Source organism: Eptesicus fuscus, chromosome 21, assembly GCF_027574615.1.
Source record: "Eptesicus fuscus isolate TK198812 chromosome 21, DD_ASM_mEF_20220401, whole genome shotgun sequence".
NCBI classification, from domain to species: domain Eukaryota; kingdom Metazoa; phylum Chordata; class Mammalia; order Chiroptera; family Vespertilionidae; genus Eptesicus; species Eptesicus fuscus.
In genome coordinates this window covers 26,815,107-26,833,647 of record NC_072493.1, presented here as the reverse complement: position 1 = coordinate 26,833,647, position 18,541 = coordinate 26,815,107, and the positions used below count along the sequence as shown (strand labels likewise).

General features: G+C 40.4%; 1 protein-coding gene across 1 annotated transcript in view; it reads left to right on the top strand.

Annotated features, from left to right (window-relative positions):
* Positions 1 to 18,541, top strand: part of USP10 (ubiquitin specific peptidase 10) — a 64,516-nt gene that overhangs the window by 5,993 nt on the left and 39,982 nt on the right. The window contains exon 2 of the mRNA XM_054710017.1: positions 17,285 to 17,353. Within this exon, the coding sequence (XP_054565992.1) occupies positions 17,285 to 17,353 (69 nt within the window). The remainder of the gene's footprint in view (positions 1 to 17,284; positions 17,354 to 18,541) is intronic.

Below are 18,541 nucleotides of genomic sequence, written 5' to 3'. Positions count from 1 at the left end.
GGAAAGGGATAGAGATAGAAACATCAATATTAAGAGAATCATTGATTGGCTGCCTCCTGCACGCCCCCTACTGGGGATCCAGTCCATAACCAGTGCATATGCCCTGACTGGGAATGACCGGGTTCATGGGTTGAAGCTCAACCACTGAGCCATGCTGACTGAGCCAATCTTTTTCTTTTTGGTAAGAGATGTGGAAGCTTTGGAGGAATAGAAGAGAATTTGAAAATGACATTTAATTCTAGAGTTTGGGGAGATGTTTGCCCAATGTGGTGAATGAACACACACACACACACACACACACACACACACACACACACAGAATCTCTTAACCTTTTGCACTCGGATGTCGAGTGTGACTCGACATGGTTAGCATCGGTAGCAGCTTGTATGTTGAGCCACACTCGACACGTAGTTTCACCGCGGGGGGAAGGGGGATTTTTGTCTATTTTTCCAGTATCTTTTCTTGTTTTCATTAGCATGAAAGGACAAGTAAAATGTAAATGCCGTCTCAACTGATGCCAAAAAAGAAAAAATGAAAAACCGATAACGCATGTGAAATTTATTAGGAAACTAGTACATGATCTTGTTGGAGAATTCAGAGATGGTACACTAACTTCCAGGGGTAGATTATTATCCACTAACTTAGAGCAACGTTTAGATGGAAAGCTCCATATAATCACACCTCACCCTAACAAAAAACACAAAGATTGTGTTGTTTGTTCTAACAGAAAAATCAAAGGAGGAAGAAGAGAGACGATTTATATTTGCGAAACATGTGAATGTAAACTAGGTCTTCATGTGGGTGAATGTTTCAAAAAATATCACACCATGAAAAATTATAGAGATTAAAATTACTCTTTGAATGTATCAATAATTTGAAATATAAAAAAATCCAAATAAATAAGTTTGTATGAAAAGAAATTTCAGTTTTTTATTCTACTGCTGCGCTTTGTAAAATCTGGGGTATTTAAAAAATTAAATCCCAAGTAGAATAAAGGAATTGAGAAAAAAGCAAGCAAGTGCAAAGGGTTAAATATTGATATTTAAGTAGAAATTCCTGTTAAATGGCTGCCAAGATATGTACATTTATTTGAGACCTGGGGTTCACCTTCTGGGTTGATCTGATAATTGGAAAAGCAAGAACACCCTACCTAATAAAATAGTAATATGCAAATTGACTACACCTTCGCTACGCCCAAGCCACGCCCACCAGCCCAAGCCACACCCACCAGCCAATCAGGGCGAGTATGCAAATTACTCAACAAAGATGGTGGTTAATTTGCATACGCTGAGAGAGGGAGGAGTGAAGACTGAAGACAACTTAGAAGGAAGAGGGAGGAAAAGCGGAAAGCAAGGTGGCTGCCAGAGGGAAAGCCCGGGCGGGGCGGGGCAGGGCGGGGCGGGGCGGGGCAGGGTGGAACAGGGTGGAGCGGGGCGGGCGGCAGTGGCGAGCCGGTGCAGGCACGGTGGCGGCAAAGGCGGCAGCAGCGCATGCGGCCGCAACAGCCGCTTGCAGGATTTTCCTGCAAATGGGCTACTAGTGTTTATTATAAAACATTAAGGATTCAGAATTGACGTGTGGAGGATGTTGTGCAGTGTATAAACTACATGGTTTATAAAGTGCCAAGGCTGGTTTGACCCTTGCAGCAACTCTGTTACATATTGTTATTACCATTTTACACAAGTAAAGTGAGACTCAGAGAGGCTGTGACATGGCTTTTAAGTGAGTAATCAAGGACTTAAAAGCAGGCCTTTGAACTTTTAAATTCTTTGCCTGTTTTACCCTACCAAGTTGCTTTTCTAGAAGAGATTGATAAAAGGATAACATTTCATATTATGACTTACCATAGTAATTCCTCAATGAATGTTTATGATGGACAAATGAATGAAATGAAGATTTAGCCCTAGCTGGTTTGGCTCAGTGGACAGAGCATTGGCCTACGGACTGAAAGGTCCCAGGTTCGATTCCAGTCAATGGCACATGTCTGGGTTGTGGGCTTGATCCACAGTAAGGGGACGTGCAGGAGGCAGCCAATCAATGATTCTCTCTCATCATTGATGTTTCTATCTCTCTTTCCCTCTCCCTTCCTCTCTGAAATCAATAAAAATATATTAAAAAAGATTTAAATGTTTAAAGATGGAATATGTTACTATTACTGTTACTAGTATGTTAATAATTATTAATTACTAAATACTGCATGGGATGCATGCTAGTTCTAAAACATTCAAACAATATAGAAGTATGTAAGTTAAAAAATGTAAGTCAGTCTCTTCCTCTCATCCTTAATCTTCAGTTTGATATATATTTCTATGCTTTTTTTCTGTTAGGGCATTTATTTATTGGGTGATATGTTCTATTGTTCATAATACATACAGTCAGTTCTAAGCAGATAGTCATTGAACTGAACTTTTTGGAGCAAATCTTATTTTTAAAATTACTGAAGGCACCTATTTAAATATAGTTTGCTTATTTTTGCCCAATTTTGTAAGGGAATGAAGCAGATATACTGGAGGTATAAGTGGCTCATTGGGACCCAGTATACTGAGGACTATGGAAGTGCTGTAGAAATTTCTGAGTAACAAAATGTCTAAACAATGTTTTTCTTTAAAAGAAAGGATATTTTGAAGACATTTAGCCCCTTAATTATAGCAGTTATATTTGCCAGTTTTTCTGTTGTAAGAGAGTTCTGATTTAAATTCAAATTATTGTTGATGGGTCACCACTGCACTAGAAAAGATTACTGAGAGGACAAACCTTTTGTTGGAGAGATTGTAGGTCACCAGCCTGAGTGAATAGTGGGGAATTGGGTAATTAACCTGGGTATATTTCTATCTTCTTCAAAATCAGGTTTTCTTCTCCGCTCCCTTTTGTTTTTATCAAAATACTGCAATGGCAAAAAAGAAAGCACTCTCCTCCCACTCCCCACCTCCGGTCCACCTCCCCAGAGACAACTGTATTCAGCCATCCACTTCTGACTAATCAAATGCAAAATCAGGCCTTCTATGGTAGCATTCCATTTCATTTGGAATTAATTTTTAGGACATCAGACCCTATTCAGAAGTACATATGAAGGACTGTATATCTTGTGTGGTTCAAAAATATTTGGTGGCTGGGCATTAGCAATATAGAGTTGAAAAGAGAGTTTCTGTGCTTTAGAAATTCACTGAATCGTGGGGAGAGAAATCCGGTAATTGGTGAGTCCTGTTTAGGGTTGTAATTCCCGTAACAGGTGTGAACAGCATAGTCAAGAGCATTCATTCATTCATCACATAGTTATTGAGTGGCTCCTGTGTACCAGGCACTGAAGATGGAGTGATGAGCAAAAACAGTCATTGTCCCTCTTTCAGGGAGCTTGCTATCTAGTGAGGGAGACAGTGCTCCTCAGATAATCACAGTAATGCATGTATTATTCCTAACAGAAGTGTGTCCAGAAGGAAGGGAACACAGTCTGTTGGCATGGCCTGGGGAAGTCAAGGAAAGGTTTCCCCAGAATTGGTGCCTTAGCTGAGAGCTTGAGACAGTGGGAACAACATGTGCCTTGTCCCACCGAAACCGGTTTGGCTCAGTGGATAGAGCGTCGGCCTGTGGACTGAAAGGTCCCGGGTTCGATTCTGGTCAAGGGCATGTACCTTGGTTGTGGGCACATCCCCGGTATGGGGTGTGCAGGAGGCAGCTGGTCGATGTTTCTCTCTCATCGATGTTTCTAGCTCTCTGTCCCTCTCCCTTCCTCTCTGTAAAAAATCAAAATATAAAAACAACAAAAAAAACCAAAACAAAAAAAAATGTGCCTTGTCCCTGTGACTGGAGTGAGTTAGGAGCGTTTAAGGAACTCAGGGAAAGCCAGTGTGTCTTGAGCTCAGTGCTGAAGATGGGAGGTAGACAGCAACCTTGCATCCTTTCTTTCTTTTAAAAAATATATTTTATTGATTTTTTTACAGAGAGGAAGAGAGAGGGATAGAGAGTTAGAAACATCGATGAGAGAGAAACATCGATCAGCTGCCTCCTACTGGGAATGTGCCCGCAACCAAGGTACATGCCCTTGACCGGAATCGAACCTGGGACCCTTGAGTCTGTAGGCCGATGCTCTATCCACTGAGCCAAACCGGTTTCGGCCCTTGCATCCTTTCTTAGAAGATACTGTCTACCTTGAGAAAAATGTGGAAGAGGGCATTGTATAGCACTTGACCACAGAATCTCAAAATCAGATTGTATTTTGGCTTATACTCTCACTGCCCTATGTAGAATAGACTTAGCAGGGTCACAGTGGCAATAAGATCAGTAGGAGGATTCTTCGAGTTTTGACTAGGGAGGTTGTAGTAGACAGAAATGGCATAATCTAAGAGATAATTGGGTGTACCAGTAAAATGGTTTGGAAAAAGGAGAGTGTAACTGTGTGTCAGGAGAAGCTGGGAAGATGTTTCTTCTAGAAAAGTGACATTTAGAGATAGAAGCATGAGGACAAGGGCACGTAGGAGAGAACATGCAGAGGAACAGTCTCAGAGCCTGCGGTATGTTTGGGAACCCGATGAAGAATTATGACTGACTGATGTATAGGGTGAAGTGATGGGACAGGAATCGGAGGAGAGGCGAAGGAACTTGGTAGTCCAAGCCAAAGACTGTGTTTGATCTTGTAAGCAGGTGGGTGTCTGTGGGAAACCACAGGTTTTAGGAATAAAACCACAGGTTGTAGGAAGTGGGTAGGTAGTTCCATGCTGTGTTAGCATTGCTGATTGAGATGATTGCTCACGGGACTCGTGCGTTGTTAAGGCTATCGTTGTCAAGGCTATCACTCTTCGGGCTCTCCTCTAGGTCTGGGAATGAATTCTCTGCTTACCTCAGCACCTCAGACATCTCAAACCCCAAAACTTTAAGGAGAAAAATGTAGGGCATTCTGTTGGGGACATCTGAGGGAGATTAATGTCAGGAAAATAGCCCTTGAGTGTCATCAGTGATAATTGGATAGATTCTTTAGGGAAGGTCATTTGGGGACATGATTCACTTTACATTTTTAGGGAGGTACCTTTAAAAATAAGCTTTTTCTTTTTTCTTTTAATGCTCCTAGAAAATAAGAAAGCATGAAAAACGCATCACCAGTTATATTCCATGACTTTGAGATAACTGCTGTTAATAAAGGTGTGGGCCAAAAAAAAAAAAAAGGTTATAGTTCATATGGAAAAAGACATGCAGGTTATGATTATTACAGTAGCTTTATTAACTCAAAAGAATGTCACGATAATAAAACAAGTAATATAATAATAAATGTGTAATACAAGATAATAAGACAAGTAATATAATAATAAATGTGTAATACAAGTAAACTCCGTGTTTCATTACTCATTACAACTGTAAACCTACTTTTGCCCATCCTGTATTTTGAAATGCTTCCCTTGAGTACTTTTTGTAGTAAATATTAGACATTTGGGGTCATTTTATATAATAGTATTTAAATTATGATCCTTGGTCATGGTCTTCTCCCAAGATAATCACCTGGCACGGTGATCATTATCCAGACATGCTGATTAGAGATCCCTGTGACCAGGCCCCAAATCTGTGTTTTGGATGACTTCTGCATGTTATCTTAGCCACACTCAAGTTTTAGAGACTCCATATGGTTTTTGTTGTTGAAGTATTTTTCCATTGATTTTTAGAGAGGGAGAATGGAGGAGAGAGAGACAGAAAGAAAGAGAGACAGAGAGACACATCAGTCAGCTGCCTCAAGCATGCACCCCAACTGGGCTCAGGGATTGAACCTACAACCCAGGTATGTGACTTTGACAGGAAATCAAACCTGTGATCCTTTGGTGCAAGCGCCGATGCTCTAACCAGCTAGCAATGGCTAGGGCTCCATCCATATGGTTTTGTTTACATCTTTTTCCACTTAATCTGTTGACCACTTTCTATTGAATGGCATTAACTAAATCATATTTTGAACAAAAATTTTTTAATTTCTCCAGTCTAGGTTAAGTGTGAACAACAACCAAAAATACAGGTTGTAACATTCTGAGAAGTGACATTATCTAATTTTAGCATTGAGTGGAATGAATTGTGGAAACAGAAGCAGCTGAAAAACCTGAAAGTTTTGAAGATCCACCACATTGGATCTTCACAATGAGATTTTAGTTTTGTTGAAGTTTATTAACTAACTGATTAATTCCTTCTCATCAAACTCTTTTTAGCTCTTTCTGTATGCTGGAGTGTTTATTGGGGTTTGTAAGTTGTAAAACGCAATTACAAAAATATACGTAAGTGTGAAAATGTTCCCCAAAGCTACAGATGCTTTGCAGATGACTGCTGTGCTCCATATCATGAAACAGGACCTAATGATCAGTATGGGAGCAGTGCAGACTCCACCACAGCTCATTTTAACCGTGACTGTCTGATGTCCCAGAGTTGGAAATAACTTTCTAATTCACTCTGAAGACGGGTTGGGTCAAAATCTCTTTGGGGATGTGTGTACACAGCCAGCCAATTTGCCATCAGAAGTTCTTGCTGCTTTATTTGGTTACTGGTCATGGATTTATCATTGTAAGAAATTTTTGCCTCCAGTTTTTTCACAAACTGGTGCTAAAAAAATAATTGGTCTTGGTTCTTTTTTAAAAAAATATTTTTTAATTGATTTCAGAGAGGGAGAGAGATAGAAATAGAAGCATCTATGATGAGGGAATCATTGATTGGCTGCCTCCTGCACACCCCCCTACTGGGGATCAAACCTGCAACTCAAGCATGTGCCCTGACTGGAAATCGGACTGTGACCTCCTGGTTCATAGGTCGATGCTCAACCACTGAGCCATGTTGGCTGGGCTGCTCTTGGTTCTTATAGAACTCTTGGCTTTTCCATGTAATAACTACACAGTGTGAGGTAAGTGCCAGGAGCATAAGTTTCTTTTTCATCTGTGACTAGAGTTCTGTTTAGTGAGAAAGGTAAGGGGAAAAAAAAAATCTTAATGTGCTCTTCAGTTTTGGCTGGAAGCTTAGCTGAATATAACTTGAACTTGACACAGTGATTCTGTAGCAGTATTCTAGCAATGACTAGACCTGGACACAGAGTTACCAGGACTGAGTTTGGAAAGAGTTTGCCTCTCATCCCAAAGTACATGTTGAACAAATGAGTGTTTTTAAAAAAATATATATTTTTATTGATTTTAGTAAGGGAGAGGGAGAGCTAGAAACATCAATGATGAGAGAGAAGCATTGCTTGGGTGCCTCCTGTATGTCCCACACTGGGGATCGAGCCCGCAACCCAGGCATGTGCCCTGACCGGGAATCGAACTGTGACCTCCTAGTTCGTAGGTCAATGCTCAACCACTGAGCCACACCAGCTGGACCAAAGGTGGAAGAAAGTTAAAGTTCCAAGGTGGAAGAAAGTTAAAGTACCTTTTGTTTCTTTGCCATTGATTTCTTCTTGGGTGATAGATTTGAGTTAGCTCTGTTAATTAGTTCATCACTTCTCTATGAAAAAGGAAAGGAATCCCATGTATGTGGCTTTGAGGGCCCTTTGATTTTGATTCTGTAGGTGCTTCACCTTTTCTCCTATGGTCAGTTGGCCATTCGAGAAGGCCTGCAGCCTGCTGGGCCTGTATTGGGCCCCGTGCCCAGGGTGGTGAAAAGAAGACATGGCCCTCCTTGGTGAAGGTAACACTGGACAGATGGTCGTCTAACTAGAGCTCTGACAGGTGCCCTTAAGTAGGAGTTCAGGGGCCCTGAGGGTGATCTGATGGGCCCAGGAAGGTTTTTTGAATATGTGTGTTCTGGTTCTCCTCCAGTGCCTCCACTGCCCAGCACAGCATCTTGCCTTAACTGTGTGTCAAATGGATAAGTTAATTGACAGAGGGACCAGTTGAAGGAAATAAAGAACACACCTGGTTGTCATTCAGTATGTTCAGAGTTGTATGTGGGTTTGTTTTGTTGTTTCTGGTTCTGGCAATGAAGAACAGGACCACAGCATACAGATCCATGATTAAGGAGAGGTGGGCTGCTATTCTTATTTCAGATTGGTGATAATTTCTGCAATAAGAATGCATGGGTGACCTCTAATCTTCCTTTAAGATTTTTCATGGCTCTCTGTATCTCTGTTATGTAGTTTCTTCAATCCAGGTGCCTGACCTGTATATCAGATATTTCTCTCTGTTTTGTTTCATTCTCTGGGCTCTTTTTGAAAAATGTAGTTCTGAGATCATAGGATAGTTATTGATGCGAATAAAATGTTTTCACCATAGCTTTCCCATGCTCAGTTGGTAGGCCATGCAGTGATCCTTTGTTGACATGGCAAGAACAAATGCCCTTATCCCTTAAATTTGAGAGCCAAGGAGATGTCAGCCTTCAGGTAGAAAGCCTGTGTGTCAATGATGAGCTTGGAAAGAGAACTTTTCAGTTGGCTTACCTGTTATTTTTTATATTTGCCACCTTTATCACCGTAGATATCCCAGCCAATGTCATCATTAACCCACTAGTTTTTTAAAAACATTTTCTTTCATTTGTTTAATTTTTTTTTTTCAGTTTCAGTTTACATTCAGTATTATTTTGTATTAGTTTCAGGTGTATGGATCCATTTTTTTAGTTGTTTCTGATTATGAGTTGATTCTTTTCTCAGAGCTAATTAAAACACAATAGTAAACTGAAGGATAAATGTCTTTTAATTCATTAATTATTTTGGAGGCATAGCTGGAGTTATATTTTGCTAAGTAATATAGAAGAATAATTCGTATTAATTGAAAACACTACTTCCTGCCCTGGCCGGTGTGGTTCAGTTGGTTGGGCATCGTCCCATGCACCGAAAGGTCACTGGTTTGATTCCAGGTTGGCACATGCCCAGAGTTGGGGGCTCGATCCTAGGTAGGGGGAGTGTAGGAGGTAGCCAATCAATGATTTGCTCTCACATACATGTTTCTCTCTCTCTCTCCTCCCTTTCTCTCTCTAAAAATCAGCAAAAAAATCTTTCAAATACTTCTTCATCAGTGTGACATGGCAAATCCTTAGCTATCAGCATCCGTTTTTCATTCTTTATTTTAAGCAGATAGTAATTTTGCATCTTTTACTGCTTCTAAGTAACTTTGGTTTTCATTAACAACCAAAGCAACTCATTAAGGGGAACATTCTGTACTTCCTCCTTAAAATTGGAAGGAGAGGGGTGTATGTACAACTAACGTAAATACTTCTTGTTAGGCAGCTCTAGAGTTTCCAAGGTATTTGAAGACACCATTGGCAAGGGCCAGCAAATCAGAAGAAAATCATTTATGTAGAAGCTCTGATTTAGTGATGCACCTTCCTTTCTAGCAGGTGGCCTTCGTAGCCAAGCTTTTGTTGGTTTGGTTCCAGCATATTTCATTAAGTGAGAAATCCTGTAGAACAGATGCGTTTACAAGTTTTTGCCCGTGTAGCACTCTGTTTAATGAAACACTGGAGTTTTGATTCAGTGTTGTTGGCAGTAGTTGTCCATGTGTGCAGTGTGGGGTTTGAGTAGGTGGTCAGGGGATTCAGGCAATTATAAAGGCTGAGCTGCGTGCCAACGATCTGAGGTGGTAATTGAGTGATGATGACACAGAGGCTTAAATAAAGGCAGGCACCCTTACAATGATAGCATGGAGCAAAATACAAATACGCACAGTAGTTTAGGTGGTGTTTGTTGTGTATCACCAGTAAGAATGTTTGGACTAAGGAACATGAAATCTTAAAAAATAAAAACAAACCCAAATCTGAGATCATAGGACAGTTATTAGATGTTTACAAATACAGAGTACTTAAGAATTCTATTTATGTAAATGAAAGATTAATTCTATGGTCATTGGTATACAAGAGCTGTTTTATAACACAGCTTTATCCTCATTTGTAGACGTGCATCAGTTAATTTGATTTTGCATGAATTAAAAAAATCAATCTTATTGTGTTATACTTTAGCAATAAATGCACCCATTTTAAGCTTGCAGTTGACTTTTTAAAACATTTTTATTGGTTTTTGAGAGAGTGAGAGGGAGAGATAGATATATCAATGATGAGAATCATTGATTGGCTGCCTCCTGCACGCCCCCTAGTGGGGATCAAGCCCACAACCCAGCATGTGCCCTTGACTGGAATCGAACTTGGGACCCTTCATTCTGCAGGCGGATGCTCTATCTACTGAGCCAAGCTGGCTAGGGCTAAAGTTTTCTTTAAAGCTTAATTTCCTTGATGATGTTTAATTTAAAAATTAGATATAATATCTTAATTATATTTAAAGATTATACTTAAAAATGAAAACTGTGCTCCTGGCTGGAACATCTTTGGTGATGGTTAAAAACAATAAAAACCAGCCAGCAGCAGTCAAGTTAAAATTTTGTCAGCCCGCCCTAACCGGTTTGGCTCAGTGGATAGAGCGTCAGCCTGCGGACTGAAGGGTCCCAGGTTTGATTCCGGTCAAGAGCATGTACCTTGGTTGCGGGCACATCCCCAGTAGGAGGTGTACAGGAGGCAGCTGATCGATGTTTCTCATTGATGTTTCTAACTCTATCCCTCTCCCTCTCTCTGTAAAAAATCAATAAAATATATAAAAAAAAATTTTTTGTCAGCCCACTTATGACTGGGTGTCTAAACTACCATTGTGAGAATAAAGAGGTTATCATTCCTTATCCCTAGAACTTTATTTGTTGTGGTTTTTCTCTTTTCTTTTTCCTGAATTCACTTGTTCAACAAAGTATTTTAAGCACCTACTACTATATGCCAAGTACTGTATTAACTGTTCAGGATACAAAAATGAATTTAACTTGGTTCCTGTTTTAGAGACATCTTATCTAATAAAGAGGGAATATGCAAATTGACTGTCATGCCGTAACAAGATGGCTGCGACCACAGCAGAGGCCGAGTTCCCATAACCAGCTTTAACAAGCAATCAGCTGGGACCTGAGGCTGCATGGCATTGGGCCGGGGCAGGGGACCTGAGGCTGCGCCCCTCTGCCTTGTGGGGCTTGACAGGGAACCTCAGGCTGCGCCCCCTGCCCCGGTGCCGGGCTGGGGGAACTCAGGCCGTGTCCCCCACCCCGCGGAGCTTGACGGGGGACTTCAGGCCGTGCCCCCTGCCTGGTGGGACTTGAGAGGGGACCTCAGGCCATGCCCTCTCACCCATCGGGGCTTGATGGTGGACCTCAGGACATAGCCACCCCGCCCGGCAGGGCTTGATGTGGGACCTGAGGCCGTGCCCCCCACCCAGCGGGGCTTGACAGGGTTGGCGCCGGCCGGGTCTGGATCTAGCCCAATGCGGGTGGGGCCGGCCTGGTCTGGGTCTCTGGTGATTTCAAGGCCCACGTGGGTGGGCAGGGACTTAACTCTGGTTCCCATGGCACGCCCCAGACTCTGACAGGAGGAAGATTTTCATATAAATTTTACTAATTTTCTTTCATCTCTGACACTTCTATTACAGAGAAAGGGCAAATAGCAATATTAAAATATTTCCTCTAATTAATTCCCTTTTAATGTGCACAAATTTTGTGCACCGGTAACTAGTAATAGTATATGTGCAGTGAATTTCACCCATTTAAAGTACATTGTTTATCCGAAGAAACCAGAAACACCAATCAGAAAGGATATATGCACCACTATGTTCATAGCAGCACAATTTACAATAGCTAAGATTTGGAAACAGCCTAGGTGCCCATCAGCAGATGACTGGATCGGAAAACTGTGGTACATCTACACAATGGAATACTATGCTGCCATAAAAAGAAGGAATTCTCATCATTTGCAGCAACCTGGATGGAATTGGAGAACATTATGCTAAGTGAAATAAGCCAGTCAATGAAAGAAAAATACCACATGATCTCACTCATTTATGGGTAGTAAAGAACATTATAAAGTGATGAACAAAAAGATAGATACAGAGACAGTAAAGCATCAAACAGATTTTCAAATTACAGGGGGAAAGTTAGGGAGAGGTGGGGGAGTTATAAAATCAAACGAAGGACTTGTATGCATGCATAATAAGCATAAACAATGGATGCAAAACTCTGGGGGGGAGGGCATGTGTGGGTGTGGGGTGGGGGGGGTAATGGTAAGATATGTACACATATAATACCTCAATAAAGTACATTGTTTGATGAGTTTTAACAAATGTATATATTTGTGTAATTACCTCCACCGTTGTGTAATTAACTCCACAGTTAAGACAACCATTTCTACCATTTCCATCACTCCCAAAAGCTCCCCAAAGTTTCCCCTGTGCCCCCTTGCAATCTGTCTTCATTCATCCCTGGCCCCAGCAAAGATAGAACTATGGTTGATCCTTAAATAACTCAGGGGTAGAGGTGCTGACTCCCATAGTAAAAATTTTGCATATAATTTTTGACTTCCCAAAACTTAACCCTATCAGACCGCTGTACCGATTTTTCGGTAATTTCTGAATCTGCCGCTATACCGCTGTACCTAATTTTTGGTACTTTGCCTAGACCTATTTTCTACAATGTCTCCAAGTTGCATTTTATTCTAACCACTTGTTTGCGTGTAACTAACATTTTTCTATATCATGTTGATTTTTTCTCTTTAATGCTCAGGAGCCCAGGTATAGGGGACATTTAGGTTCAGGGCCTCAGGTCTGGTAGGTTTAAGTTGTCCCTTGCCATCAGTCAGCCCTCAGCATTTGAGGACTTCCAACCATGGATCAAAAACGGTACAGGTATTTATTTAAAAAAAAAATTCATGTAAGTAGACCTGTGCAGCTCAAACCTGTGTTGTTCAAGGGTCAAATGTACTGTTTCAGTTTTCTTTTGTATTGAGTCTTTTTTCCTTTTTCTCCTCCCCTCCCTTCCCCTCCCCTCCCTTCCCCTACCCTTCCCTCCCCTCCCCTCCCCTCCCCTCCCCTCCCCTCATTTCTTCCCCTCACTCTATTTAGCACTTAGGTATTTGTAATGGTTGTGAAAATAGGTAGAATCTTCCCTAAAATTATCAGCTGTGTTCCATGTGATAAAAATTCTATATAGCAAGTTATTGAATAATGAGGGTTGTTTCTATTATCTTGCTGTTTAGTACTAGTTTAGCAAGTTAAAATTTAACTGCCATTGTGTAATATAACTAATTCAGACATGGGACTGGAAAGTTGGTAAGTTGGCTTTTCGTTAAATGAATCAGGTTCTCCAATTTGGAGATGCAGCCTAAAAACAAGTTTTAGCCCAGAATCTCCATGAAAGCACTTAGAGTATATTAAAGCCAACCTATTAAAAATCTTACTTTGGAAGGTGAGAGGATATCTTCTGATAGGACTTGAATAGAATAAAATACACAAACCATGTGAAACTAGACACTAAATTGTAGTGCTTTGACATTTGAATCCTAAGGAGGGTTGCTCTCTGTGGGTGTGACTTTATTACACAATTTTTCCATTTTCGGGACTTCTCTGCTCCAAGAAAGTAAAGTAGAATTCTGCTACAACCCAGTTGGTTGAGGAATAAGCCTGTCTCTGCCTCCCTCTTTCTTTTCTCTTTCTCTCTCTTTTTCTTTTTTGCCATTTGTAACACTCATTGCAACTTGCAGTACACTTACTTGCACTGTTACAAAACTGAATGTCACTGTGTCCTGAACCCTGTGTTTGTCTAATTCAAAGTTTATTCTCATAATCGAGTACATTTCACTGTGGATAGTTGGGGCTCAATACACATTGTTAAATCAACAAAATTCCTGCTGTGCTTTGACTGTTTAAACAATGTCATCCCCAGATGCCCTCAAAACCACCCACACGGCTTTCCAAATTAAAAGTGCCTTGTGACTGCTACGAGTTAGCACCCATCAAGTATGGGACTGTGATCAATAACATTTAGTAAATAAATTAAAATGTTTATTTTTATGCAAGTACTGACCTGATATTTTTTACTTCATTTATTTTGAGATATAATTCACATACCATAGAATTCATCTATTTAAATAAGTGTACTAGTACATTTCAGTGGTTTTTAGTGTGTTTGCAGAGTTGTGCAACTGTCATCACAGTCAATTTCAAAAACCCCAACTATCATCACTCCAAAACCCCAAACCTATTAGCAATGGACTCCCCTGCCTTTACCTCCCCCCCCCACACCCCCCCCCCCCCCCCGCCCCCGGCCCCTGGCAACCACAATCTACTTTCTGTATCGAGGGATTTGCCTTTTCTGGACATTTTATATGAATGGAATCATACAACATGTGATTCTTTGAGTCTGGCTTCTTTCACTCAGCATCATGTTTTCAGGGTCCATCCAGGGGGTAGCCTGAATTAATAGTAGTCTGAGAATATTTCCAAACCGGTGTTTCTCTTAGTCTTTGTTAGATCCAGGAGATCCTCTGGAACTGGGAAGGACTTTGGAGGTTGTCTAGTCCAGCATCCCCTCATTTTAGAGATGATATTAAGGCGTTTATTACTCAAAACAGTTTATTAGTTCTTAATATTTCTCATAGCCCAAATTCAGTTTCCTTGGGTCCGGAAACCAGGGAGAAGACTGCATTTCTCCTAGGTTTCCTTTTATCTGTGATTTGGTTCTGTTCCTGAATAGTTGTCTGACTGCCTTGGAACCTGTGAAGTACGATGCACATGCAGCAAAGTGTGTATTGATCACTGCCTTTCTATCTTAATGTTTACCTCAGAGTCTGATCTCCTGTTTCCATGAGTTTTGGAAAACGGAGAACATTGATTGGGTAGCACCCTGCACATGCATTCACACTTCTGGAGGTGAAGTTTTGGAAGCTTGATTGAAGACTTAGTATGCTGTACTGCAGTGCCTCCTGGTGCCATGCTGTAGTGGTAGTCCTCCATTTCTGCTTTCAGAAAGTGGTGTTTCTTGTGGACCTTAGATCTGTGGAGAAATGAGAAAAACAGCAAACACCTCTCCTCCATCTTCCTTGGGCGGAAAATCTTTGCTTTTCCTTTAGCACAAACACTGGTATTTTCAGCTTTGCCCAGCCCTGTCCCTAGGGTTTATAGACCTGGGTCCTCTGACGGGTTGGCTCGTCCAGCGCAGCTACACCCAGGGGCTGTGCATCAGGGAGGTGCCTTGTTTCCATCCTGTGTTGTGGACATGCCCCCTTTTTCTCAAGTATTTCTTATATATGCATTTTTCATGTCCTCCTAGAAAGGATGAGAAAATCATAAGACATGAGAACAGTGGGAAGGAGTTCTGTAAGCCTGAGCTGGGGTCAGTTGGACCTGAGGGAAAACGGAGCTTTCTTCCTTGTGGGGGATGGTGGGAGTGGGGAGAAGAGTCACCCTGCCTCCTAGGCTCGCTTCCTTATGGCGCATGGAGAGGTTGCACGGCCTGGTGGTGTGTTCTCCTTTCCTGTGGGCGTCATGGCAGTTGGGAAAGGAACACTTGATGTAGCTTTCATGACTCCATTATTCACCTACCCCTGGTGGGAATTGCTTGAAACCTAGAGCAATTTCCAGTTTTGCCTTGCTTTATTTGATGCAGCAATTAGAAGAGATGCGTTATTAACGACATTCCTGTAATGTGGTGTGACCAACAGAGGAGCTTCAGGCACTTTCTTTTGTTTCATCCTCACAGCACCCATTTGTTGAGCATCTGTGCTGGTGTGTGCTAAGCCCTGCACCAAGCTTTGGAAATGCACTTGTTTGTTCCTCCTGTTTAGTTTCCCATGCAAACTTAATTGTCCTATGTTTTAACTCACTCTGCTCTTACAGAACAAACTAATTCATGTGGCCAGTGGCATTTTCTTCCCCACTGATTATAAATCCTGTAAAATCAGACACAGAATCATCTTCGTCTTTTTTTTTTTTTTACCCAAACAATATTTTCCCCCTAAAAATCAACTTTAAAAAATCCTCTAAAGGAAAGAGAATGTTTCACGCTTACATAAATAAAGAGATAAAGGTTTTCCTTGACAGTTTCCATGGCAAATTTCTGGATCTGTTTGAGTGACCTAAGGCCATGCTTCTTGAAACCCACTCCCTGGATGTTCTTATGAATGTTGGTGGTGGTGTCTCTGGTCACTGCCTCACTGGTGGCAGAACGGCCCTTTTCTCACCACCCTTGGAGGGAGCTATCCTGCTGGGCCCAGGTTAGAAAGGAAGCGCTTCACAGCATCACTTTCAATGCATAGTTTCTTTGTGGACTTTTGTATGTATATGTAAATTATTATGTCAAGATGTTTTTGTTTTTTTAAAATATATATTTACAGTTTTGTTAGCTACTGCAAGAGAGCCATCCAGAAATGTTTTTCCCCAGAATATCAATGCATTCTTATCAACAGGCTGTGAGAGTTATTTATTCACATTTACAACAATAATGTGTAATATCCATTCATATAATACTTGGTTACTGGTTATTTTTGAATCACATGCTTGTAAATTTCCCTGCAAGTTACAAGATTGTCAGCTTTATTATAGCAGAGGATCCACAACTCTGTTTTATCATTTTTATTCCTAGTACTGATCATGGTGCAAAGCACTTAGTAGGTGTTACTTTCCAATTAAATGAATGAGTTATCAGTGAGTGATTGTCTTTTGTAGAAATGGAGTCACATTTATTCTTGTCAGTGACTTATTTCTTGGCGCTCCAGGGAGAATATGAATTCCCACTCACTTGTTAAACTTGCTTCCATGCAGTTTAACCATTTTTTTCTTTGTGTGTGTTTCTTTTTTTCTTCTTTTTAAACCATTTGTTTTTCCAGAAAGTCACATTCAGAATTCTATGCAACGAGGTTACATAATTAGGTTTGTGTCCGTCAAGTAATGTTTATCTGTGCATCAGGTGTCAGTGGATTTTTAAAGATAATTGCATACATACTGGTATTTTAAAAAAATCATTAAGATCATTAGTACTTTCCTTTTTTTTGATTTTTCTATCTTCCCATTTGAACCACATTTTCTGCTTTTCTTTAGTATGTATGGCAGAAAAAACTAAAATGGAAGTGGTAACATGAGTCAGCAGAAAGGTAAATGGAACTCCAATTGGAAATGTTTGTGAATCAAAAAATTGTCCTGCAAGCAGGACTCTGCTTATGAGTTTGGTGTACAAAACTGACCTGTTTCAAAATAAGCATTAACAACTTCAGAGTTTTCTTTGACAGTTTTGTAGAAAAGGCTAAGTAGTATTTTCTTGTTTGTAATTGGAAAATAGGACCCCTAGTAATCTCACTTTATAGACCTTTGATTTAATGAAGGAAGGATCTTGGGCATTCGAGCTTGAATATATCATAGAATTGTTTTAATATATGGTGGTTTTTTCTGAAAGTATATAATTTGTATAGTTTATGTGATCAATGACTGTCTCTCTCCCTCCCTCCCTCTCTCCCTTCTCTCTCTCTCTCCCCCTTTTCTCTTTCTCTCTCTTCCTTCAGTATATTTTTGGAGATTTTAGCCCTGATGAATTCAATCAATTCTTTGTGACTCCTCGCTCTTCAGTTGAGGTAAGACAAAACTTTATTTTATTGAGTATATGTGTAGATGTAGTAAATGGTTATGTTTTAGTTTTGATTTTTTAATTATTCTTTTTGATAAGGAATTCCAGGGTACAGAAAAGTGCAGGAACTAATATGAGAAATGCCTGAACCCACCAACCAAAAAAAAAAAAAAAAATACTAGTATACACACTTTGAATAATTATAAAGGCAGTGTTTATTAAAATAAATTCCATTTTAAAAATGTAATAGAATCAGGTGTTAAAATGTGTATTCATTTTTTTGGGACACCCTGCATTAACATTTAACTATATTTATAAATAGCAAAACATTACAGATAACAGTTGAAACTTCCATTATACCCCTTTTTCATCTCATTCCCCTATTCCCAGAAAAACGACTCCGCTGAAATTGGTACGTATTGTTTTCTGACTGTGGTTTTTAACCATTTACTACATGTGTATATTATCAACAGATAGTGCATTGTATTGTTTTATATGAAATGTCACATAAATGTTTCATACTATATTCATCATTTTATAGTTTTATTTTAATCTTTTGCACTCGGATGTCGAGTGTGACTCGACGCGGTTAGCATCGGTAGCAGGAATCGAGAAAAAAGCAAACGAGTGCAAAGGGTTAAGCTAATGTTCTTTAGATTTATCTATGCTGATGCATTTTGTTCTTGTTCTTTCATTTTAATTGCCAAATACCATTAATTGAACACATCACAGTTCTTGTTGAGGACCATTTAGGTCTTTAGCTCTTCCCACTATTACAAAAATGTTGCAATAAGCATATTTGTCATGTCTTCTCATGCTCCTCTGGGTTACTCCAGCATATATTCTAGGAATGACACTGCTGGGTTGTGCAAGTGATAAACATCTTTAGTTTTACTAGCGACTGCTTATCTGCTAAGTGGTTTTTTGTTTTTGTTTTTAATCCTCATTCGAGGATTTTTTTCCCCCCATTGATTTTCAGAGAGTGGAAGGGAGTGGGGTAGGGTAGAAAGAGAGAGAAACATCAATGTAAGAGAGATACATCGATTGGTTGCCTGTCACAGGGACCCCAACAGAGGCTGGGGATGAACCTGAAACCCAGGTATGTGGCCTTGACCAGGAATCGAACCAGCGACTCTTCAGTGCATGGGCTGACACTAACCACCGAGGCATGCTGGCCAGGGCTCTAAGTGGTTTT